Source organism: Stigmatopora argus, chromosome 17 (assembly GCF_051989625.1).
Source record: "Stigmatopora argus isolate UIUO_Sarg chromosome 17, RoL_Sarg_1.0, whole genome shotgun sequence".
NCBI lineage: Eukaryota > Metazoa > Chordata > Actinopteri > Syngnathiformes > Syngnathidae > Stigmatopora > Stigmatopora argus.
Window position 1 is genome coordinate 3,801,428 of NC_135403.1, and position 25,701 is coordinate 3,827,128.

General features: G+C 38.8%; 1 protein-coding gene across 5 annotated transcripts; it reads right to left on the bottom strand.

Moving 5' to 3' along the window:
* Positions 1 to 79: 79 nt before the first annotated feature.
* mak (male germ cell-associated kinase) lies at positions 80 to 24,855 on the bottom strand. Of its 5 annotated transcripts, none has more exons than XM_077624295.1 (15): positions 24,643 to 24,855; positions 22,333 to 22,648; positions 16,164 to 16,218; positions 15,451 to 15,572; positions 15,174 to 15,253; positions 14,040 to 14,172; positions 13,778 to 13,949; positions 12,325 to 12,492; positions 11,958 to 12,203; positions 11,643 to 11,848; positions 11,392 to 11,531; positions 11,179 to 11,313; positions 4,906 to 5,025; positions 4,666 to 4,755; positions 80 to 1,962 (listed from the first exon to the last, which is right to left on the bottom strand). In XM_077624295.1, the coding sequence occupies exons 2-15, from the start codon at positions 22,434 to 22,436 to the stop codon at positions 1,799 to 1,801; spliced, it is 1,935 nt and encodes a 644-aa protein (XP_077480421.1). In that variant the 5' UTR covers positions 22,437 to 22,648; positions 24,643 to 24,855; the 3' UTR covers positions 80 to 1,798. The 5 variants fall into 5 exon arrangements, with proteins under 5 accessions (XP_077480421.1, XP_077480420.1, XP_077480419.1 ...); XM_077624294.1 differs by lacking the exon at positions 15,174 to 15,253 and adding an exon at positions 14,799 to 14,881 and having other exon boundaries at positions 22,333 to 22,643; positions 24,643 to 24,854; XM_077624293.1 differs by lacking the exon at positions 15,174 to 15,253 and adding an exon at positions 14,799 to 14,881 and having other exon boundaries at positions 24,643 to 24,854.
* Positions 24,856 to 25,701: the final 846 nt, after the last annotated feature.

Here is a 25,701-nt window from a genome sequence, read left to right on the forward strand (position 1 = left end):
TTATTTCATAAATGGTGTTATTTATTTCCTGTTTTTTCTGTGAAGAACTCAGAGAGGGTTATTTAGTTATTATTTATTTTATTAATATTGTTATTGTTTGTTTCCTGACTTTTTCTGTAAAGAACCTGGAAAGGGTTATTTGGTTATGTGTGGCTTTCTGGAAAACAATACATTTTTTAAGCTCCCCTACGATCGTCACACTTTTTCTGTTACAAACTGACACCGGCCCCCCATCAGAGAAGGGAAAAGTTATGTGGCCCTCACAGGAAAAAGTTTGGGGACCCCTGATTTAACCAATCCCATTTCAGCCATTATTTGTTGCCAGGGTCAGAAATCTGCCTCAAGGCCTTCACAATCAGTTCTGCAGGCTCTGCTGCATTAAACAAGCGTCGATAAGACTGTTGCTTTAACCAATCAGATTTCAAGTTGGCAACACCACAATGCCTTGTAGCAGGCATAGGGATATGTCATTGCCTTCTCGTAGGCGTAGGGATATGTCATTGCTTTCACCAACTATGATTGGCTAGTGATTAGCCAGAGCTACCAAACTGTATCTGTAGCGAGCTGCACAAGCAAATGTATTGTTGTGTTGATTTAAAGCCATTTTCAAGACGGACTATGCCAGAAATACGACAGGACAGGCTCGACTTTCAGCATTAGCTTCGATGGCGATAGAAAAGAAGGAAGAAAGAAAGGAGGATGGATATTGTGTACAGTTAAAAAGGATCTTTGGTGAGTAAAATATGGCTATATTCCTAAATAATATTTCAATTGTGGGCCCGGTTCTGATATCTGAAAAGCTCCAGTGTTTGTATTTAAGCTCCAGTGTTTGTATTTAATCACTAAATGCTGCTAGGAAGTGGATTTTACCCCTTTTAGTGCAATTTTTGCCATTTCGCCATTGACGTCCATCGCTGTCTTTTCCAGGGGAAAATCGCCCCCTGGTCGGTTGTAATGTCTGAAAAGCTCCAGTATTTGTATTTAATCATTAAATGCTGCTAGGAAGTGGATTTTACCCGTTGAAGGCGCTACGAGAAAATGCACGGACCGTCACTGGTAATGTATAAACTGATGTCTCTCATTTTACCTTAACGTACGGACTTGCGATGGTGGATTACAAAGGCAAGTAAAATAAATGCAATGTAAAAAATAAAAATAATACAATAAATAGAACTAGCAAATGACAGTGTTGGTGTCATAGGTTATATTCAATCCCTCCTACAGTTGGTAAAATTGGCTCTAGCTCAGTGGTCTCAAACCGGTCCTCAAAGGGCCGCAGTGGGTGCAGGTTTTCATTCCAACTCAACAAGAGGATACCTTTTGCAAGTGTAATCAGTTAATCAGTTGATTGCAGCCAGGTGCTACTTATTTTAGAAGACACCTGATTGGTTAAAATGTCGGCACTGGATCGGTTGGAACAAAAACCAGGACCCACTGCGGCCCTCGGCGGAATCGGTTTGAGACACCTGCCTGGTCATTGTTAGGGACACTGTCCAGTATTAAGAAAATCAGCAATTTACCTTTGAACAAAAATGTACAAACTCCTTTGTCTCTCCTGTCACATTCGATCCTTTAAAAGTGATTATAATTGGTTTGAAACATAAACAGGACCGATACTATGGCGCCACCGATTCTGCCTTTATAAAAGATAAAAATTTCAGCCGAGATTGTGATTAAAAAGTGATAAAAATGATAATGGCTTCTCCGTGTACTTCTATCTTATTGTGCTTAAAATAGTATATTTTTAAAAGCAGTTTTCCCAGTAGGCAGTTTATGACGAAGGACCTCCAGCATCCAACTACCGATTTCCACCATACTTTGAAGTCCAATCTACCCTGCCGTGGACTGGCTGGATGGCAGGAGCTCTACTCATTAAATTGCCAGTGGTCTTCCCAACAGCTGAGTAGCTGCTCCCTTTCAATACCTGAGTTCCATCTGTCCTCCTTTTCCATCCCTCGTAATCTGGAAAAAAAGATGCCAAACGTTGCTTAATAAGTGTCAATGTTAAGTTAATGTGCAGTAGTCAAATGTCTGTTACAAACGCTAATTCCAATTATACTGTTCTTTGCAAATCCCTTTCAACCTATTTTCAGTTGAAAACAATACAGATGTGAGATATTTAATGTCTGAAAATGAAAAACTGAATTGTTTTGAAGTTTTTCACTTATTTTGAATTTGATGCCTGCAACAGGTTACAAATAATAACCACTGAAGAAGTGTTCCGAAACTGGAATGACTAATAGTTGAAGCTGAATTGCTGGTATTATTTGTCTTTCAGATATCAAATTTCCAGACAGGCTTTACAGATTGCAAAGACAGTCTCCAGTCCAATCACACCGTAAATCTCACCCATTTTTAAATAAATAAAACGTTGAAATTGCAGGCCCCTGTTCAAAGATAGCATTCTGATTACCAGTGATATGAAAATTTGGGTAGCCCTGATAATTTTCAAGATTTTCCTTTATAATAATTTGATGAATCATCAATTTCAGTTAAATCTCTAAAATGTAAGAAAAAGAACATTGTAATAGCTGAGAATTAAAAACAAGCATTACATTGTGTAATCATTATTTAAACTAAAAAAAAAGTCAGAAAAACAGGCGAAAGATGGTAAGAACAGTCAACCTTACTCATAGACCAAAAAAGTTTGAGCATTAAATTTGTTGTATTGGTAGTGTTTCCAAAAATATAGGTTGACATGGATTTGCAAACCATTTTATTTGGATTTAGGGTTTGTAGAATAATTACTGTATTTTTTTTACTATGAGGCCACTCAATGAATGAGTTTATTTTATATATACATACTGCAGGTGCGTCTGATTAAATGGAATGTAATAATATATTGTATTTGTTCTTCATCTTTTAACATTGTAATTATTCATTCATTTTCTGAACTGCTTTATCCTCACTAGGGTTGTGAGGGGTGCTGGAGCCTATCCCAGCTGACTTTGGGCCAGAGGCGGGGGACACCCTGAAACGGTGGGCAGCCGATCGCAGGGCACGAGGAGACGGACAACCAAACACACTCACTCATAACCAGGGGCAATTTAGAGTGTCCAATCAGCCTACCATGCATGCTTTTTTTGGAATGTGGGAGGAAACCGGAGTACCCAGAGAAAACCTACGCAGGTCCCAGGGAGAACATGCAAACTCCACACAGGTGGACCGACCTGGATTTGAACCCAGGACCCCAGAGCCGACGTGCTAACCACTCAAACCGCCTGGCCACCCATTGTAATTATTGCTTTATTTATTCATTTGCTTTTCATTTGAGGTTTTATGAATGTGTGCTTTGAGCACTTTAATGGAGTGGTGTAAATTATGTGGCAACTAAAAGGACACTCCAGGGCAAGTGAATTAAATAAATTATTTGAATGGCACTAATAAAGGAGTGTTGTTAACAAGCCTTCTAAATTTGAAGTATAAACAAAAAAAATCTAAAGACAAGGCTTCAAAATGTGGAAAAATTAGGCTAGTCCATCAGGTCTCAGGCAGTGTAGGTGAATGTACTCAAACCAGGCCCCTCTCAAGTGGCCAATGTCCACTTCTTAACCCGAGCTTGTTACAACGTGAATGATATCTTAAATTACTTCTTATGTTCGCAGAACTCATTTGCCGTGCCAGTGAGGCTTTGTGAAATGAAGAAGAAGAACCTTTCTCGTTGGCGGGGCGTAGCAACAATGAAACTTGCTAGTGGCTGTCCGTCTGTTATTCCTTGCATTATTACACATATTTCACAAAAAATACACTAACCAAATGGAAGATGTATTTTAGTGAAGGATGTACATTTTCAGCTGCTGTCCCAAGAAGTAATGCTATAAATTCAGTGGAGCCTTGGCAGGACTGCAGCCCACCATGTTAGGATTGGCTTGTTATTGTTACTCCTTTGCTTTCTCTGTGTGTTCTTATGTTCGTTTCCCTACTCTTGTTTGTCCCTCCTGTCTTGCCGTTGCTCTCGCGCAGCTGCGTGTCATTTAGAATTAGTTCCTGTCTGGTCTATGTAAACACCACTGATAGTTATGTCATAGGTCGGATCGTCTGCATTTGTTTGTCCTCCCCATGTTTCCACGTTACCTCGATCCCTGTTCCATATGCCTCGTTCCTCCTTCCTGTATCTCCCTTGTCAGGTTTGGTTATGTGATTTGATTTCTAAGTCTTATTTTCTAAGATCCTGCTTAAGTTATTAAAGTTTTGGTTTGAGCACCATCCTCGCCTGCTTCCCTGCGATTGGGTCCTAATTCCTCGTTACCTCGCCTTGAAGTCTTGCCAAAGACGTAACAGACCACAATGCACCCAATGATAGCTGGTGGACCGCGAGACACCGCTGTATTCTAGCTACACTGCATCATTGTCCAAATAACATAAATACACATTTACATGCAAGAAATTATGTTTTTTTTGCTTGAATAAGGGCTGTCATTTGATGGCAGACATTCAACACTCAATTCTTCTCAGCCTGTGTATGTTTTCAGCACATATCTAACTAATTTCATATATTTAGAAAAAAAGTTAACAAAATAACTGGAGTGTCCCTTTAAGTGTGTCTTATAAAAATATGGTACTCTATATGGAAATCATAAGAAATTTTGTCTATTTCTACCAAACTATCCATCTGGGGTCAACTGAATTACATGAGCAGCTGTTGTTGTTTTTCTAAATCAATACCTCTATTACTTTCACTCAAAGATGAGATGGACTTGGGCTTTGAGCATTTTGTTTTATCTTTTCTAATTTCTGGAGAAGAGGATGGATTGACTGGAAGAAAAAAAAGAAGTTAGGAACAAGATACAGAGTGAAGCAGAAAGGTTGAAACTAGACAGATCACGAGGTTTTCCCTTCTAGAATCATTTTTTTTTACAGCGAAGCCTTTTCTGTTTGGTAGAAATACCCAAAAAGAGTCTTTACTTGTGTGATGGCTGGCTAAAGGGGCGAGCTGAATCCTCTGTCCCACGGAGCCCACCTCTTTTTTTTGTAATGAAGGGATGAAACCAGTGGATAGGTTGTACTTGGTGGTCACAAAGTTGCCTGAAAAGGTAGGAAAGACAGTGAGCTTTCTATTAGCTCAACAAGAGAAACAAGCATTCAAGCGAGTCAGGGGTGAAAGGGTCCAACAGAAATACTACACAAAGAAGGCAGCGCCCCACTTGGCAGCATGAACACATTTGTAAATGCTGATGTGTCATAATGTTGAAGTAAATAGCAAGGCTTTTCAACAATGATTACTATACTCACCCTCGGTAAAAGGATATATTTTTTATAAAAATAAAGTATGGATTGTCAGATCCTGATTTATTAAAGATTTTGATGCAATCTAATTAAGTGCTTACTGAGGAGAAACAAAGTATTCTTGAAATGTCATTCATTCATTGATTCGCAGAGGGTGCTGGAGCATATCCCAGCTGACTTCGGGCCAGAGCCGGTGGACACCTTGAATCGGGGGCCAGCCGATCGCTGGGCACGAGGAGACGGACAACTATTCACGCTCACACTCATACCTAGGGGTAATTTAGAGTGTCCAATCAGCCTACCATGCATGTTTTTGGAATGTGGGAGGAAACAGGAGTACCCAGAGAAAACCCACGCAGGCCTGCGGAGAACATGCAAACTACACACAGGTGGACTGACCTGGATTTGAACCCAGGAATTCATTTTGACATGTATGAATGAAATTCAAGAAGAAAAAAAAGTATCTTGCATTAAACGTGAAAAAACTCACTTAATTGTGCCTGCAATTGCTCGCTCAGGGCGCCGCCATCTTACCTAGGGATGACAAACTAGACCGCTACGGACTAGTGATGTGCCATCAAGGCCTTCAAGGCCTTCTCTGCTGGCCTAAGAAATATCTGAATCACAGACTGATTTTAATTATATTTTGTCCATGAATACTTATTAAATAATTCCAAATTGTCTGTTAGCTTCTTTTCATTGCTTTTCCTGTGTTTTCATATTGAAGCATTTAACCAATCACATTTCAGCCATTATTTGTTGTCAGGGTCAGAAATCTGCTTCAAGGCCTTCACAATCAGTTCTGCAGGCTCTGCTGCATTAAACAAGCGTCAATAAGACTGTTGCTTTAACCAATCAGATTTCGAGTTGGCAACACCACAATGCCTTGTCGCAGGCGTAGGGATACGTCATTGCCTTCTCGCAGGCGTAGGGATACGTCATCGCTTTCACCAACTATTATTGGCTAGTGATAGAGTGGGCTAGCCAGAGCTAACAAACTGTATCTGGAGCGAGCTGCACAAGCAAATATATTGTTGTGTTGATTTAAAGCCATTTTCAAGACGGATAATGCCAGAAATACGACAGGACAGGCTCGGACAGCATTAGCTTTGATGGCGATAGAAAGGAAGGAAGGAAGAAAGAAAGGAGGATGGATAATGTGTACAGTTAAAATTGATTTTTGGTGAGTAAAATATGGTTATATTCCTAAATAATATTTCAATTGTATGAAATTCCCGGGGAAAGTCGTCCTACGGGCCCGGTTCTGAAATCTGAAAAGCTCCAGTGTTTGTATTTTAACTCCAGTGTTTGTATTTAATCAATAAATGCTGCTAGGAAGTGGATTTTACCCCATTTTAGCACAATTTTTGCCGGTTCGCCATTGACGCCCATCGCTGTCTTTTCCCTGGGAAATCACCCCCTGGCCCGGTTGTAATGTTTGAAAAGCTCCAGTATTTGTATTTAATCAATAAATGCTGCTAGGAAGTGGATTTTACCCCATTTTAGTGCAATTTTTGCCGTTTCGCCTATAGACGTATATGGACGTATCGACGTTCATCGCTGTCTTTTTCCCGGGGAAATGATACTCCAGTATTTGTATTTAATCAATAAATGTTGTTTTCGGCTGGATTTTACCCCATTTTCGGGTAATGTTTGCCGGTACGCCATTGACGTTCATCGCTGTCTTTTCCTGGGAAAATCACCCCACTGGCCCGGTTGTAATGTCTGAAAAGCTTCAGTATTTGTATTTAATCATTAAATGCTGCTAGGAAAGTGATTTTTGTGCATTGATTTATTGATTATTTTTTGTCTCGCACCTGTAGCTGCAGTAGAGGTTTTCTAGCCATAAAATAGTTTTTGCTGAAGGCGTCACTAGGAAATGCACGGACCGCCACTGCTAGGGGGACACTTCCTGGTGGTACTGCTCACGTGACTTCCTTAATGATTTTGTCTACGTGGAGACAACACCCTTTAGGAATATGCAATCCAGCAGACGATCCTTTCGATTCATAAAGTATCTCAGAAATACCACGGGGGAAGATTTTCCCTTCAAAGTAACACATTTGTACTCCCTATTAAAACTATGAATATGGAGGTGAAAATTGTGAATCAGGGGGCGTCTTATACGAGAGAAATTGTAAAATTCAACGATTTTAACGTAGTTTTATGGGTACGGCTTATACATGGAGGCGGCTAAAATGCGAGAAAATATGGTACTTTGATAGAGCTGTCATTACTCTGCTTCAGATGTTTGGATCACCTTAAAACGAGTAGGGAACCTATGGCTCGGGAGCTATATGCAGCTCTTTTGATGGGTGCATATGCCTCTCCATTAACCTCTGAGGTAAAATGTTGAGAGAGCTGAGTACCGAACGCACCAATAGGAGCATCATGTCAGCACAGTGGTACCGTCACCCTCTTGCAGCTCTTTAAACATTGTTATTAGACTCTTCTGTATGCATACTCCCATTGATACTCATTCATTAGAAACAGTGTAACAATGTTGCCAACAGAATTCAGTGACTAAAAAGGGCACATATTGTCATGCATTTTTACTTTTAAAATCCGACACAGGTGCTCAAAGAATAACTTTTAAAAACATGAATTGTTTATGGCTCTCTCTGTCAAAGAGGTTCCCACCCCTGCCTTAAAACATGTCGTACCAAGAGAGGATTTCATTGGCTCAATAGCACCTCCAGAAGGTTATAGAATGCTATCTATGTACCGTATTGGCCCGAATATAAAACAATCCTGATTATAAGACGACCTCCTCTTTTTCATGACTCAATTTGAAATAAGACTTTTTGAAAACCAAATTCAATTTTCATACAGAAAATAAATACAGTACATCTGAAACAAATGATTATAACATATTCGAGAGAAAATGCATGTTATTTTGCCTCATTCAAATCAAGCAAAAACGGTCAATCATATCTTATTATCTGAACATTTAAATGTGTAAACTAAAGGGCAATCACATTTGTGAATGAATTGAAAATGTTTTTTGAAATAAAACTACAAAATTGCAATAACTGCATTAACCTTCAAAATGTTAAAGACATCTGGCGCCATCCTAGCAATGTGAATGGGTATAATGTCTAACCCCGAATTTAAGACGACCAACACTTTTTCGTTCTTATTTCAATGCAAAAAACACAGTCTTATATTCGGGCCAAAAGTATTTTGTAATTTCAAAGATCTCTATAGTTCAGTAGTCCCAAGTTCTTTACTTGTGCAGTTTTTACACTCAGTTACCGTTTATTGAAATGAATTATGTGTATAAATATGTGTGAAATGCATATTCAACAGGCACCATGGGTCCCGTCAGACAATAAATAGCAATTGATTTAATTCCTTCAATATATTAGGGATAGAGTCAAAGAGGTCTGTCAATTGGGAGATGGTTATCAATGTAATACGTCAAATGCGGAATTGTTCTCCTTTGAAGCAGCCACTGCTACTCGAGCTCTTTGTTTTTCAGTATAACTGTGTATTCAAAACCGTGCCCCCATGGAGCTTTTTAGCTGCTTGAATCTTTCACGTTAAGTTCAATGACTGAATACATCAACCTTGTTGAAACAGCCACCCTGTGGTTGTTAATTTGTTTTTGTTTAGCCAGTGTCATTCATTCATTTTCTGAATCGCTTATCCTCACAATATTTACTGAAAATTACTGTGACGTTTGTTCTTGCCTTTCCCTCTGTGAAGTATAACTCATTGTATTAACAACAAAAGTATGTTCCTTGTTGTTTTTATGGCTATTCTTGAGTCGCCTGGTGGTGTAGTGATTCATTTGCCTGACTTCAGTCTGGGCAGGCTTGGGCTCGATTACCGCTAGTGGTGGTACGATTGTGAGTGTGAATGGTCACCTGTCTCTCTGTGTGCCCTGCGCCTGACTGACGACCAGTCTAGGGATATGCTATAGCAACCTATACGAAGATGCCCGCTACGGAAATGAATGAATAAACAAACTCGATATCTTGGCGGCTGGCGAGTGGTTAGCGCGTCGACCTCACAGTTCTGGGGATGAGGGTTCAATCCCAGGTGGGTATTTGGGTACTCCGGTTTCTTCCCACATCCCAAAAACAGGGTAGGCTGTTTGAACACTATAAATTGCCCGTATGTATGAGTGTGAGTGTGAATCGTTGTCAAGCCCAGAGAGAACATGCAAACTCCTCAGAGGAGGATCAAACCAAAGACCTGAGAACACTGAGCCCAATGTACTAGCCACTCTTCCACCAGGCCACTTCTACTATACCATGTAATGTAATTGTAATTTGAGATAATCCTCATGACCATTTAGTGAACTGCTGAAGAAATTGTCTTGGATTTTTATGGCAATATACCATTTTCTTAATCAAATATATCAAAAGGGGGCAGGGATCACGATGGCTTGCACCTCCATTGAAACAATTATGCACTAAATTTACCATTCATCTTTTTAAAGTAATGTTAGATTTATTATGGAATGTTTCTTTATGTGTTGTAAGCATTTTTAATAAGTAATAAGGCTATAAATTAATTCATGGGACCACAGACACTTTTCCTCCTCAAGGCCCCACAGCTCAAGGACACATTGTTTTCGGACGCTTTTCGGCAAAACACAACGGGACTGTTTTGACGGGACTCCAGCAGCAGATGGTGATAATCGCATTATTGTTTGAAAATACGGCTGCTTTGTTTACATTATAATACTGCTTGGTTTACTTTAGAATGCTTTGTTTACCTTATAATGAAAATATTATGCATTTCCTCACACCGTTGTTTGGGTGCCAGTTCAAACTTTTATGCTTACTTCTGCAATTCTTACACTGTTGTTTTTCTAACCATCTAGGGTGTTATTGTACTGATTACATAACATGTTTTTCGAGTGTCCCGATTAAATACAATGATTCAGTTACTGCAATTCAGAATGCCTTGGGGACTAAGACGACGTCACAAGGTACCTCCTTGCAAGTGTAAGCAGTTATGTTGAAAGATGTTTTCCTATTTTAATTAAATATTACTAATAATGATTCAAAAGGTTTTAATCATTATTCCAACAAGTAATGTTTTGTTAAATGATTTCATGTTTACATCCCACAGGCAAGAAAAGAGGCAGTGGAATAACATACAATCGCACTACCAAAATATCTTGCCTAATATTGCCAAACGTCTACTTAAAATTGCCAAAAAACTATCCAGAGTGATGCGAACCCCGGAGATAGAAACAACATGCTATCTATAAACCATGTGATTTCACCAGTTCTAAAAGTGTCAGTAGTCCTGACTATTTTCATTTTTTTTAGCTTTTAGGGGAGAGACTAAGACACTTTGGTGGAAGTGGTTGCTAAGCAGTTAACTCAGAAGTAGAATAGCTACTACTCTCTCTAGTTAGACTATAGCTTTTGCAAATCTGAAATGACATTGCCCTTCTATTGGATCGATAAACAACTGAGTTTTTTTCACACAGAGAACAAAAAGGTGCATTATCGGTTAGCAGAAGCTATACAAACACTGCTGCATTTAGGTGTATGAGCGGGTACTGCAGTGGGGTTGCAATTGGTAGTGATTTTAGGAAAACTTGTTATCTAGGAGCCTTAATCTCATAAATAAGAAAAGGAGATGGAGAGACGAAGTGAGCCTGGGAAAGGAGCAGGCACAGTAGGGTGTGATATTGTGTGACTTCTTTACATGACAAATGCATTGTTAAGTTCCCTAAAGTCGCAGACACCAAGCTTACTCTGATAACACCACTTTTTAAATGGCTTCTGTAACCAACTCAGGTTAGACATTATCTGAACAATTACCATTTAGGGCCTCTTTGTGATAAAGATGATAATGGGTGTGAATGAGGCTACACACAATAAAAAAACGTTTTTTTACCATTACGCTAATAAGGGAATATCACTTTGTGCAACACACATCCTCCAGCCCCAATAAACATTAATTTGCATCAAAATAACCTCATACCTGGGTTGGCTCTGTTCATTGATAATCCAGCTCCATTGGAAATAAATGGATTTGAGGAGTTCTCCCACAAGTCTCTCAATCTAAGACTGGCCAACACTTTTTCCCCTGATGTTGCCTGATTATGGCTGATCAACCCTTAAAAACACACATTTGAAATCATGCAATTTGCAATCGTTGTTAGCTGTCACACAATTCTGAGTCAAGACGGTTTACCAGGTAGGTATCTTGACTGGCTGAGATAATGCTGGCGTGCTGCAGATCCTGGCAGATTAGGATCCATTGGACCAACCATAACATTGTTGGGTAGTTTGGTAATAGTGCTGTAGGAATACATAGGCTTATGCTCCAAACTCCTGCAGGATGAAAAAGCAAATTGCAACTCATGCAAATGCATATGTTAGATGTCATGATGCCAAATAAAACTAGATCTCCTCTAGCATCCGTGGATAAGCTTTATTACATACTGTGGCTGGAGCTTCTTCAAGTTCCTCTCCTCCTGTGAGTTTCCTAAACTAGGTTTCTTCGAGTGAGAAACAGCTGTGTCTGACTGATCAGAATTATCCCAACTGTCTGAGGTCTTTGTTACAGTCTGGCCCCAACGGCGTCTTCCATTCTTTACCATGCCTGTGCCATCTGGTCCAATTTTGTTTTCATTGCCATGTGATGCTTTCTGAAAACAGTGATACATTGGTAGGCAAAACAGTGTAAGGTCAAAGCAAACCTCATTCTACAGACATCCATTATTCAAAGATAACAATTAATACTTAAGGAGGACTCACTTCTTGGTTGTTGTCGCCTGGTTTACTGGCTTGAGGTAGGATGATTGGCTGCAGAGGTTGATGCTGCTGAATGTTTTGGGGAGGAGATTTGGAGGCTTTGAACTCAGAAAAGGATTGTTTGGGCTCCACCCTGGAATCTGAGACCTGCTTTTGTATAATCTGTCGGGCCTGGACCTTCTTCGCCTCTTGGCTGTGAGGACGAGGACCCAGGACCTGTCCAACCTGGAAGTATGGGTAGCGAAGGGCCTTGCCAGAAAGGAGAGAAATGATTCTGTCAACAGTGTTTTCAGACATAATTAAATGAGGACTTCTATAAATTTTGTAAATCTCATCTATACGTGCTTTAGGAGGCTGGTGTGTTTATTACCTGTACAGCAGTGGGCCTTCTTTTGGGATCCCACTGCAGTAGGTCTTTCATTAGAGCAATCGCTTCTCTACTGGCATTGGGAATGAGTGTTTTCAGAGGAGTCGGCACACATTGAGGGAAGCGAAAGTTCATGGCTGAAGCCAGTTGGTAGCCCTCTGGCCAGTCCAGCTAATGAAAAAGACAATGAAAAGCTTTATGGTCTATTCATATGTCTCTTCAGATGCTCATCCTGGTTGAAGGTCAAAGCATGTGCTGCGCCCTATCCTGGCTGACTTATTGGTATACAGTTACCAGTTGGGTCATTCTCAGTGAAGCGTATCCCGGTCACACTGCACAAATGTCACCAAAATGAAACTGTCAACTCCTATTTAAAGTATGATATTTTTCACTGTCAACTCACCATTATTTGTACAGCAATCCGATAACAACTAGAGATGTCTCAATGCTGATTTTTTTTAAACTTCCAATCTGATTCTTTTCAAGATATGTTTTTCCGATATTTTACCAAGCTGATCCCAGAATTTTTCATCTAGAAAAACTAATGCAAAAAATATTATATGTATTAAAGTTTAAGTATCACTGGTCGTCTCTTCTGTACCCCCAGGGTTAACTTTAATAAGATATGCTCTATTTTAGACAATGCTCTGTTGAGGGATGTCCCGATGCTTAATTTTCTTACTTCCAATATGATTTTTTTCAAGATATGTTCAAAAACACTCCTGAAGTGACAACCATTCAATATTGTGGTGTTCGTTGTAACACACTGTTGGGTCAGTCAGGATGTATTATTTAAATGGGTTTTTCCTTAAAAATTTCACCTGTCCTCTCAATGGAATTGTTTTTTGTTTTGTTTTTGTATTTAACTCTTTGGCTACTGTTGATGGTAATAAACATCCAATCCAATTTGACTAGGGCAGGCTAACAGCAATTATTTATTCATTCATTTACTGAACTGCTTATCCTCAGTAGTGCTGGTGGAGCCTATCCCAGCCAACCACAGGCACCGGACAGGTGACACTCTGAATCAGTAGCCAGCCAATCGCAGGGCACTGCTAGACGGACAACCATTCACGCTCACACTCATACGTAAGGGCAATATAGAGCGTTCAACCAGCCTACCCTGCATGTTTTTAGGATGTAGGAGGAAACCAGAGTACCCAGAGAAAACCCAAACAAGTGCGAGGAAACTCCACGCAGTGAGAACTGAACTGGAATCGAACCCTCGACCCCAGACCTGGGAGGCTGACGCACGAACCACTCGGCCGCTGGGCAGCAGCAATTATTCATTCCCAGTTAAAATGGATTAACTGGGGCATCGCAGCATCAACAGGGTGAAAACATTTCATTGCCTGTCCTTCCGATCTAGATTGCATCTAATATTATAGATTTTTTAAAATTATCATTAGTTATAAAGTCAATAAAGTGTTTATAATTATCTTTCTTTTTGTCTCACCTTCTTGACAGTACCTAGGACTTGACAGATCTTAAAAATCTCATCCACTTCACTATTCCCAGGGAAAAGGGGCCTGAGTGTGTAGAGTTCTGCCATGATGCATCCCACAGCCCACAAGTCAATAGGAGAGCTGTAAGTAGATGACCGGAGCAGAACCTCTGGTGCTCGGTACCTACGAAATGAAAACAATGTCAGGTAAATCCAAAAGAAGACCACTGATTAATAACACAGTTTTTTGTTTTTTAAAAGCAGAAACTCTAACCATCTTGTCGACACATAGTCAGTATAGGGAGGCTTGGAGCGTATCTCCCGAGCCAGTCCGAAATCTGCTATTTTGACGAGTTCTGGACCCATGCACAAAAGATTTTCTGGCTTCATGTCTCGGTGGAAGAAACCTGCAATCATTGTTTTAGATCATGTAAAATTTATGAAAGTTAAGGATATATGTACCATATAAACAAAGAGACCTGGACAAATTTGGAACTATCTACAGTATGCTGTTGATCAAATACTAAAATTTGACTGTCACAATAAATTTCCATATATTTTGTCCAGCTCTCTTCTGTTTTAAGGCTTTTTTTTTTCCGGAAAACATAATATACCTTGGTCATGTACTGCAGTGGAACTTCCACAGTCAGTCTTTTATATAACATTGGTCTACTTCCAAGTTATATATGAATTACAATTCTTCCCAAATGAGTAACTGAATTGAAACAGCCACAGAATGAAGCATGTGTAAAGTATTTTTTTAAATAATTTATTAATTGTAGTATTCCCCGTGAATGTACTGATCTTTTTGCTTCTATGGTTATAATCATTCTTGTATGCATGTTTTTGTGTGTCTGTTAGTTGTGTTTAACTTTGAAAGCATAGTTTTCCAGAAACATCTGTTTGAATTCCAAATTTTACCTCCTTTGAGACATTTATTTTGGAAGTTCCACTGCTGAATGAATTCTAGCAAATCCAGCTCAACAACTTGTACTTTTAGACCAGGAAATGTAGACTGGGTAAGGCTACTTACCATGCTTATGTACAAAAGCCAAGCCAGCTAACACTTGAAACAAGATGTTCCTAAGTTCATTCTCTGAAAACATCTTATTTTCTCTAACATGAGAGCAAAGACAGAAAGAGGAAGGAAAATGAAATGTCAAACAAACTTTGTCCAAATTCAAGACAGGGGCATCATGCTAAATATGTGGAAACATGACCAGAAATTTACTATTTTAACAGATGTATTACTTTTGGCTTATGCTGTTGTCAATATGGCATCCCCCAACCAGTTATAAGAATGAAAAGATAAAAGCGGTGATAGTCACTTCATAAACTACAAGATTCCATCAAAATCTGTGAAGGAATCTCGCAGTGTGAAGCCTGGACAGAACCACAACACACCTACCATGTTTGTGAATAAATGACAGGCCTTGTAATATCTGAAAGATTATGTTTCTTATCACTGATTCAGGGAATAATTTCCTTCTGTAAACATAAGATTAAAAAAAATCTCCATAAATAGGCTAGCGGCATTGATCAAACATGTAGCATTTTATTTTTAAATAATACCTGTCTAATTTGGTATAAATTATTTATATTAGCGGGTGAACATTCTTGCTATCATGAATGACATAGACTAGGTCAACAGGAATTTCCATTGTGTAAAATAATTATTGCTTTACCTGTCCTTCATGAGCTGATAGAGGTTCTCCTTCATATATTCAAATACGAAGTATAGGTGATCATTCTCTCTGATGACTTCCTTTAACTTCACAACATTTGCATGGTTCAGTTTCTTCAGCGACTGATGAAAATAAATGAATACATAAATAAATAAATAAATTAGGCGGTTCTTAAGTATCGTGATAGTCAAGTTCACTACTGCCATATAGAAGTCAGTTTTGCAGTCAAAAACATGCCCATACGGTCTGGGTAATGTAAGTGTTATGCATAATATAAATTGGATTGGATTGGATAACTTTATTCATCCCGTATTCGGGAAATTTCATTGTGACAGTAGCAAGAAAAGGCATCGTTATAAGTTAGACAGTACAGTTGCAAAGGCCGCAGAACAACAAGGCAAAAGCACAAATTACAAAGCAAATCAAGGTCAATGGGATCATTAAGAATCACCAAATCAAATAATTAAGACAGAAACGCAGCAAAAACATGAAACGAGCAAGAGTGGACGGAGCTACCGCCACCGGCTGCCATTTGAACGGCGTCAGCTTGGTTTCGGTAGCAAAAAGGGATAGACTCAAAAAGACGTTGTAAAGTTGGACAAAAACTGGAACCACACACAGGAAGTCTTCCAGGAGAGTTGTGAGAATTGTGATATTCCTTCTTTTCTGACAAATAAGGTGTTTGTGAAGGGAACAAACAAAAATATTCTTACCTTCACCTCCCTCAGGTTCATACATTCTTCCCATGAGTAAAATTTCCTCTTCATTCTATGAAGAGAGAGTTCCATTTTGCATAGGTAATATGATCAGAGCAAAGTACAGACGCTCCCCTACTTACGAACATTCAACTTACGAACAACGGTACATACGAACATGTCTGCAAATTGCGTTTAAGTCCAAAAATGTTCGCAAGTCCAATTTTGTATTTCGCCTTTTTCAGAGTAGTACTTCTTTCCGCCGCTAATACCGACGCCTGGCGCTGTGAGAGCTCAGCTCACCCAGCATCTACCTTCTTCTTCGTTGCAATGCGGAAGTGCGTGAATGTATCTCCAGTGTGCAAAGAACCTTTTTCATTTGTATCATTAAATATCTCATGCATCCAATATTGAATATGGTTGGTAAAAAGCTAAAGGCTTCTATTGAGGGAGTTGCAAGGAAGAGGCAAGCCATTTCATTTGAAACGAGTGGCAATAATAACGAAGCTTGATGCGCGTGAGAGTGGTGAGCGTTGCACATTCAGTACCATTTATAAACAGAAAGATCGAGCAGCAGGACCCAAATATTGAACGTTGCACAAAGTTTGCAAATCAATTGAATGATGATGAAAAAAAGAAGAAAACTGTGCAATTGTCATTAGGTCGCTTCTTTTGGCCAGTTTCTAATACATAAATCTCTCTCTCTCTCTACAGTACTGTACATATTCTCTCCATTGTATTAAATGTTTTTTTTCTTCAGTACAAACCAATGCGTGTTACTTATACAAGCCTTAAACATACAAATGCACTTATATAAACCTTCAATATACTTATGTCAGCCTTAAACATAAATTATAATACAAAATATAGCACTGAATCAACTTACAAACAAATTCAACTTATGAACAATCGCTCGGAACCAATTGCGTTCGTAAGTAGGGGAGTGTCTGTATTGTGCGTATAAATTCTCGATCAATGCATTTTGAATATTTCATTCATCTTAGGTGCTGAACAACCAGAACGTGAGAAGAAGAATACATTAAATGGTCTAATTCCCCCCACAGCTCCACCATTGAATTTCAATGTACCTGAATTATTAAAATTGAATTAAATAACACTAACTACGCAGAGATGAAATCTTTTATTGTATCTTAAGTAGTACAAGTGATGTATTTGTGGGATCAAACATAAATGGCGGATGTATGGAGCGAGTGGAGACTTTCAAATTCCTGGTGGTCCATATCTCTGCTGGACTCTCTTGGGCATTAAAAAACACAGCTCTTGTCAAGAAGGTGCAGGAGAGGCTAAATTTGCTGAGAGTACTGAGGAAGGAGCAACTCAACACCAAGCTGTAGAGGGTGATCAACACAGCTCAAATCTGTGTATTTATACGTTTTTTCCCGTACTTTATACGTTTATTGATCATTTCAATTTGTGTATGCCGTATAACAACTCTTGTACAGGATTTTTTAAAAGGTACTACATCTTTTGTAAAACCGATCTCACTGGTAGCAGACGAAAACGTCATCATCGACTGCTAATATTGTCATTGTCATGCTTTAACCTCCTGACTACCAGGAGAAAAAATGTTGTCCAATCACATTTATTTTGAAATTCCCCAATCTATGTGAAGTAATTGGAATACTGCAAAAGAAATTTTGTATCATTGGAAAGCTCTGAATATCCTCTATAGAGCACAAAAGTTAATGCGATTGGATTCACTGGGTGGGAGATATTTAGGTTTACAAATGTCCTCTACTGAGGACAAATTTGAACTACTGGTAGTCAGGGGGTTAAGCATGATATGACCAACCGCATTCCCCTTTCACACGTCCACCCCCTTCACTATATAAATATAGCGCATCAGCAAGCAATGTACCCAGAGAGTCATGCTGTCAGCGTCATACAGCGACATCTACAGAATCTTGAAATTGGTGCATACTGATTGGGCACCCCATCCACTATGGAGAAAGTGTTTGACTTTTAAGTGCGCCCTTATGTGAGTAAATATGTGCCGCGTTGCATTTGTACGTTTTTTTATTGCTTAATAAGGGGAATTGCAATCATTGATAAGGGGAGCAATTGGCCGAGGTTGAAAGGTATGAGATCATCACCTGCACCCTTCCTCCCCTCTTTGTCATCTACAACTCCCGGTGCCTAGGAAGGGCAAAGAACATCAAAAAAGGCAAGACACATCCCGGCTTCCCCCTCTTCAACGTGCTACCCTTTGGCGGCGCTACAGGACCATACCAGCCAAAACAAACAGACTCAGGTACAGATTCTTCCCAAAAGCCGTCACCACCTCGAGTTTTCCACCTAAGAGGACCTAATCTAGACTCAACTAAGTACTGTCACTGCATATGTAAAATGCCAAAACATTGCCAGATGCATATCAATAAGTATTGTTCCCAGACTTTTACTTCAGTCTTAGCACTGCAAATTTTAATCTTGTACCATGATATTTGCACTAAAACACCATAGCTAGGCGACATGCTGCTATCCACTCCAGTCACTTTTTTTTTTTACCTCACTTCATTTTTATTTAATATAAATCTTTTCATGACTACTTATCTATGTGTGAACTTTATGGTGAAGCTTTAAATGTCATTGTAGTACTTGTCAATAAAGGCATTCAATTTTCAATTCAATTTAAAAAAATGACCCCAAGGCCTGTTATTCTGAACACATTGGTCGGTTGTGCATCTTAGGGTTAAGATAGCAATAAAAAATAATACTGAATATCCTTGTGAAATTGCTGTGTTTTACATTATGTTTTGATATATTTTATTCGTCTGTGGTTACCTGTCCTTTTTGGGCTTCCTTTTAGTATCTAAACACATCCACCTCTCTTTACTTTCACTCCCTTTCACCATGATACATGTATTGTCTTACATGGTAACCAAACAATCAAGCCGTAGACACATTGTTGGGTATCTCATGAATTAATAAACCCGGTTGACACACTGCTTAAAAAAACAAAGACCAAATATTTTTGTTACCCTTGGTAATGGCCTAAAATAACATCAGGCAAAGTAGCAAAAGCATTAGTTAATTCATTGTTTGTTAATTTATGCATTCATTTTCTCCGGGATGCTGGAGCCTCTCCTAGCTAGCTACGGGCACCAGGCGGAGTACACCCTGATTCAGTAGCCAGCCAATCGCAGGGCACAAGGAAACAAACAGCCATTCACACTCACACCCATATGGATATTTTACATCTCAATCTATTGGTGTGTATGTTTATAGCTAATACATTTAATTTTAGAAAACTACTGCGACACAAATGTTATTACATATATATATATATATATATATATATATATATATATATATATATATATATATATATATATACATACATATAGTATATATACATATATACATATATATATATATATATATATATACGTATACATATATAAATATATATATATATATATACATACATATAGTATATATACATATATACATATATATATATATATATATATATATATACGTATACATATATACATATATATATATATATATATACACACAGTTTTGGTCAAAAGTTTACATGCACTTGTGAAGAACATAATGTCATGGCTCTCTTGAGTTTCCAGTTATTTCTACAACTCAGATTTTTCTCTGATAGAGTGATTCGAACAGATACTTCTTTGTCACAAAAACATTCATGAAGTTTGGTTCTTTTATGACTTTATTATGGGTTAACAGAAAAAGTGATCAAATCTGCTGGGTCAAAAATATACACAGCAACACAAATGAGGAATTTTGGTGACTTAGTTGTGTCAGTGAAATGAGCTTCATAGCATGGCCTCTTAACTTCTTGTGAGTGATTATGAGTGACTAAAGCTGGTGACTTCTTTGAGGCTATTTAAATAGGGCTCATTGGATGCAAACGCCCACAAACGCTACAATGGGAAAGTCAAAGGAGCTCAGCATGGATCTGAAAAAGTGAATCCTTGACTTGAACAAGTCAGGAAAGTCACTTGGAGCCATTTGAAAGCAGCTGCAGGTCCCAAGAGCAACAGTGCAAACAATTGTTTGTAAGTATAAAGTGCATGGCACTGTTTTGTCACTGCCACGATCAGGAAGAAAACGCAAGCTATCACCTGCTGCTGAGAGAAAATTGGACAGGAGGGTGAAGATTCAACCGAGAATCGCCAAAAAGCAGATCTGCCAAGAATTAGAAGCTGCTGGAATACAAGTGTAAGTGTCCACAGTCAAGTGTGTTTTGCATCTCCATGGACTGAGAGGCTTCCGTGCAAGAAGGAAGCCCTTGCTCCAAAAGCGGGACCTTAAGGCTCAACTGAAGTTTGCTGCTGATCACATGGACTAAGATAAGACCTTCTGGAGGAAAGTTCTGTGGTCAGACGAAACAAAAATCGAGCTGTTTGGCCACAATGCCCAGCAATATGTTTGGAGGAGAAAAAGGTGAGGCCTTTAACCCCAAGTACACCACGCCTACCGTCAAGCACGGTGGTGGTAGTATTATGCTGTGGGGCTGTTTTGCTAACAATGGAACTGGTGCTTTACAGAAAGTAAATGGGATAATGAAGAAGGAGGATTACCTTCAAATTCTTCAAGATAACCTAGAGTCATCAGCCCAAAGATTGGGTCTTGTGTGCAGTTGGGTGTTCCAACAGGACAATGACCCCAAACAGACATCAAAAGTGTTAATGGAATGGCTAAATCAGTCTAGAATTAAGGTTTTCGAACGGCCTTCACAAAGTCCTGACTTAAACCCCATTGAGAACTTGTGGACAATGCTGAAGAAACAAGTCCATGTCAGAGCCATCAAATTTAACTGAACTGCACCAATTCTGTCAAGAGGAGTGATCAAATATTCAACCAGAAGCTTGCCAGAAGCTTGTGGATGGCTACCAAAAGCACCTAATTGAAGTGAAAATGGCTAAGGGACATGTTACCAAATATTAGCTCTGCTGTATGTATATGTTTGACCCATCAGATTTGATCCCTTTTTTCTGTTCACCCATAATAAAGTCATAAAGAATGTTTTTTGTGACAAAGAAGTAGCTGTTCCAATCACTCTATCGGAGAAAAATCTGAGTTGTAGAAATAACTGGAAACTCAAGAGAGCCATGACATTATGTTCTTCACAAGTGTATGTAAACTTTTGACCACAACTATATATATATATATTCATATTCCATACCGCCCATCCTCGAAGGGGTTGTGGGGGTTGCTGGAGCCTAACCCAGCTCACTTTGGGCGAAAGGTAGACTACACCCTAGACTGGTCGCCAGTCAATCGTAGAGCACACAGTGGTTAGCGCATCAGCCTCACAGCTCTGGGTTCCTGGGTTCAAATCCATGTCACGTGCATCTGTGTGGAGTTTGCATGTTCTCCCCCGGCCTGTGTGGGTTTCCTCCCACATTAAAAAATAAATAAAATACATATTGCGGTTAATGTAGGCCAGACATGGCCGCGATAATTTAAAAAATCTCGAAGTAGGGTCACCCCTATTATAAAAACTTTTTTTTCTTCAGTGCTGAGTCCTAGTAGCAAAAGTGGCTTCCGCTTACGAGTTTCAGCGTGGATTTTCACATTTTTATGAACTTAAATAAATAAATAACATTTCTTCAGTGCTGAGTCCTAGTAGCAAGCGGAAGGCAGGGGAGTGGCTTCCGCTTGCAAGTTTCAGCGTGGATTTTCATCTTTCTCATCTGCGGGGGGTGCTGGAGCCAATCCCAGCTGTCTCCGGTCCAGAGGCAGGGGACACCCCGAATCCGATCGCAGGGCACAAGGAGCCGATTACAGCCTATCGTAGGGCACAAGGAGACAGACAACCAGGCACACTCACACCCATACTTAGGGGCAATTTAAAGTGTCCAATCAGCCTACCATGCATGTTTTTGGAATGTGGGAGGAAACCGGTGTACTCGGAGGAAACCCACGCAGGCCCGGGGAGAAAATGCAAACTCCACACTGACCTGGATTTGAACCCAAGACCCCAGAACTGGGAGGCCGATGCGTTAACCACTTGCTCCATTGGACCGCTATTTTTATTTTTGTGAATTTTTTTTTTTTAAAAGAAACATTTAATAATTAATAGCAGAAAAAATCGAAGTAGTAAATTTGTGATAAGTGAAGTCGCGATAATCGAGGGAAGACTGTACCAGAAAAAAACATGAATTGTATAGTTATTCATACCCAACCTTACCTTTTAATCGCAACAAGTTCTCCAGATTCATTGCTTCTCCCCATTAGCACACTACCGTAAGTGCCATCACCCAGCTGCTTCAGAGTGGTGTAGCGGTTCATCATGTCTCACAATGGTTTCATCTGCTTTTTAAAAATGGTCTGAACTCAATGGTCATAATCAAAGTGTAGTTAATCGGCACTTTTCCACGGCAGCTTTTATCTGAGGCAAAACGGTGATTCTTGTGGTTCAAAATTCATCTTGGAGGAATGGAGTGATTGATGAGAAGCTTGATATGAGTCATCACTGGTTAGATGTCTGTTATTTCAAGCCTGCACTAAACAGATATACAAACACATTTAAAATATTAGAAAATCAATCACACAATTTGATTGCACTTTGTATTCATTTATGTATTGGTGTTATTATTGCCTTAGTGATAATGGTTCAGTATGTGTCACACTAGCAAATCCACAGCCAAAACAGATGACCTTGGCAGCACTCAGCAGATTAAGCTGACAGAGAAGTATAAATAGGATGTCACATCATCTCCTTGCAGACAAGAACTCAAAGGCTCCACTGGTCTGGTGCTAAACTGCTAGTAAAATGTTTATGTGCAGTTTATTTTTGGAACCAGGAAAGTATGTTATAAACTGGATGCAAGTCATATAATTGAGAAAGTAGTATATACAGTTATTTCTCAAGAACACACATATTTACATAATATATATATTTTTTATTAGGGCCAATTTTATTCTTACAAAATTGCAACCATCCTTGTAACAAAAAGAAGATTAGGGATGTTAAGAGCTATACTTTGCAGTATTAGTTTTCCATTTCAGTGTAACATATTACAACTTTGTTCTACCTAGCTTGTTAAAATTGCGTAATGAATTCAATGAACAAGAATGCTTCAGTGATTCATTATTGGCTGTGCTATTTAAAGGAAAATGGGACGCTAAAAAGATCAGACTAAATTATTTCTCTGAAACCTTTGCCCAAAGTACAGTAACCCACAACGCCAGAATTTGTAACAAAAAAAATGATGACTGAATCAAGGGTACGGCTTATATGCGCACAAGACTTACAGCGTTGCTATACTGTTTTTCACCAGTAGATGTTGCAAATTAACATTTACTGTTTGTTGGTTATTTTCTGTTTTGCAGTGAGAAAACAACCATTACTGGATGAATTACTAATTTCCTTATGATATTGACCTTAATAATGTGCTTTTGATTCATATGGTATCTTAGAAAGACCAAGTGCGATGATTTTTCTTAAGATTTTCCCTTCAAAGTAACTCATTTGTACTCCCTATTAAAACCATGAATATGGAGGTGAAATCTGTGAATCAGGAGGTGTCTTATACGCAGGAAATTATCAAATTCAACGATTTTAAGGCAATTTTACGCGGGGTTGGTTTATATTCGAGAAAATACGGTACTTGTTTAGAGTGTATACACAATATATTCCTTAACATTCCTTATTGTATTTCTAGCAGAGGCACAACACTTAAACCAGGGGTCGGTAACCTTTTTGACACAGAGAGCCGTAAACAATTCCTATTTTCAAATTGTAATTCTTTGAGAGCCATACTCAGAATTTAAGAGTAAAAATGTCAAACTGAGATGTGACTTTTTGGGGGTCATTTGACCACTTTTAAAGTACTAAATGAATTCTTTTGACAGCACTGTTACGCAGCAATTGCTAACCAATGAAAATATGCATGCTGAAAAGTCTAATAAAAAAATAAAAAATAAAGATAATTAACGTGACGCTCCTATTGGTGCATTCGGGGCTCGGCTCTGTCACCAGCGGTTTAAATCCATATTTTAGAAGAGCCACATGCACCCATCAGAAGAGCCACATATGGCTCCCGGGCCATAGGTTCCCTACCCCTGACTTAAACTAAACAGGAAGGACAGCCGGAGGACAGGTGCTCTGCACTCCACCCTTTCCCATATGGCAACCTGTTGTTAGGAGGATTTAAAAGGAATTAACAAATATCCGTGTTACAAATGACACCCGCTAGCCTATCAAGGTCGGTTGTAACATAAAACGCACATGGAAAATAAACTAAACCCAAATCTGCGTCAAAAAAAATAATTCCATTTTATTGGTTACAGGTGGCACAAAAATATTCACCCTGAGTCGTTTAACCTTATATATTCCAATTTCTAAACGTATATGTACCATTTAATGCGCAGGTGTAAGATAGGTAAATACTATAAAGACCTATACATGGTTGAGAGTTAGCGTTTGACAGCTCGTTCAGACATTCAACAGTAATTCAACAAGTCGAACTCTCAGATAAAAACGTTCTGAACTTACCGTTTGAGTTGAGAAGATTTCTACGTTATCTGGTGCTGCTGATAAAGACACTTTTCTTTCCCTAGAATTCTCGCATCGTCTTGCATTTGCGATAAGACCTTCGTGTGTTTGTGTATCTGTTAGTGCGTCTGTCTGTCAGTTTGTATGCGCGCGGTTGCGTGCACGTGTTTGTGTGTGCGTTTGCGTGTGTGTGCGTTGTGTGGGTGCGCGGGCGGTCACCTTGGTAACAGACACACAAGTAGAACGCTTGTTTATGCCGCCCAGGTGGTGGTGGTGCAATGCATTGTGGGACTTGTTTTGAACATTTATTTAATGATGGAAACGCACTTGTGATATAGTAGTATTCAGGGTTTTTTTCAATTGTACATTAAAAGATTGTGAAATTTCTTTTGTTATATGAATATTTAAAAGTAAAAGACTTATTTATTTATGTTGGCCATTATTGTTATTATTATTGTAAACACTATTCACAATGCGACACTATGGTATTCCATTATATGCAGTCTAGATTATTTTTTAAATATATTAAAGTATTTAAAAAAACTGTATATAGAAATCAGTTGAGCCGCTGAATTAAAATAAAATAAAATGAAACACACACAATGCAAAGACGCACATTTAAAAGAATAAATAAAAAGAATTGGACCGGAACAAAACTTATTCTTTATTCTGAGCATCATAATAATAACTGATTTCTCAACTAGAAAATTTATAGTATCACATATTTAAAAATACATTTATATGCAAGTGAAAATGCTTTTCAAAATATGACAGAAACATTGGCAATTAATGCCAATTTAAAAAAAAATGTTTGCTGTTATTTTTTCCTATCTGACCACTCGCAAAGTGTAACTTGCAATAAATTGCTATCATTAATCGAAACTGCAGCTTTTACGCATCACCTTTTAAACAAATATAAGAAACCAAAAAAGCACACAGTCAGAGGGGTTTACGCAACACGATATAATTGTAATTATTTTACTACCCCTGTTCTTAACTGCCAAAAGCTCCTATGAGATAATATTGTGATTAAGACTAATATAAATACTAAATGTGACT

What these genes read in the sequence shown, in the direction of transcription:
- mak (XM_077624294.1), bottom strand. Translation starts at nt 22,436, where the DNA reads ATGATGAACCGCTACACCACTCTGAAGCAGCTGGGTGATGGCACTTAC. An exon ending in GGCTTTTGTACATAAGCATG is followed by an intron (nt 14,173 to 14,798) that starts GTAAGTAGCCTT and finishes CAATGATTGCAG; the next exon opens with GTTTCTTCCACCGAGACATG. An exon ending in TCCTAGGTACTGTCAAGAAG is followed by an intron (nt 12,493 to 13,777) that starts GTGAGACAAAAA and finishes CTTTTTCATTAG; the next exon opens with CTGGACTGGCCAGAGGGCTA.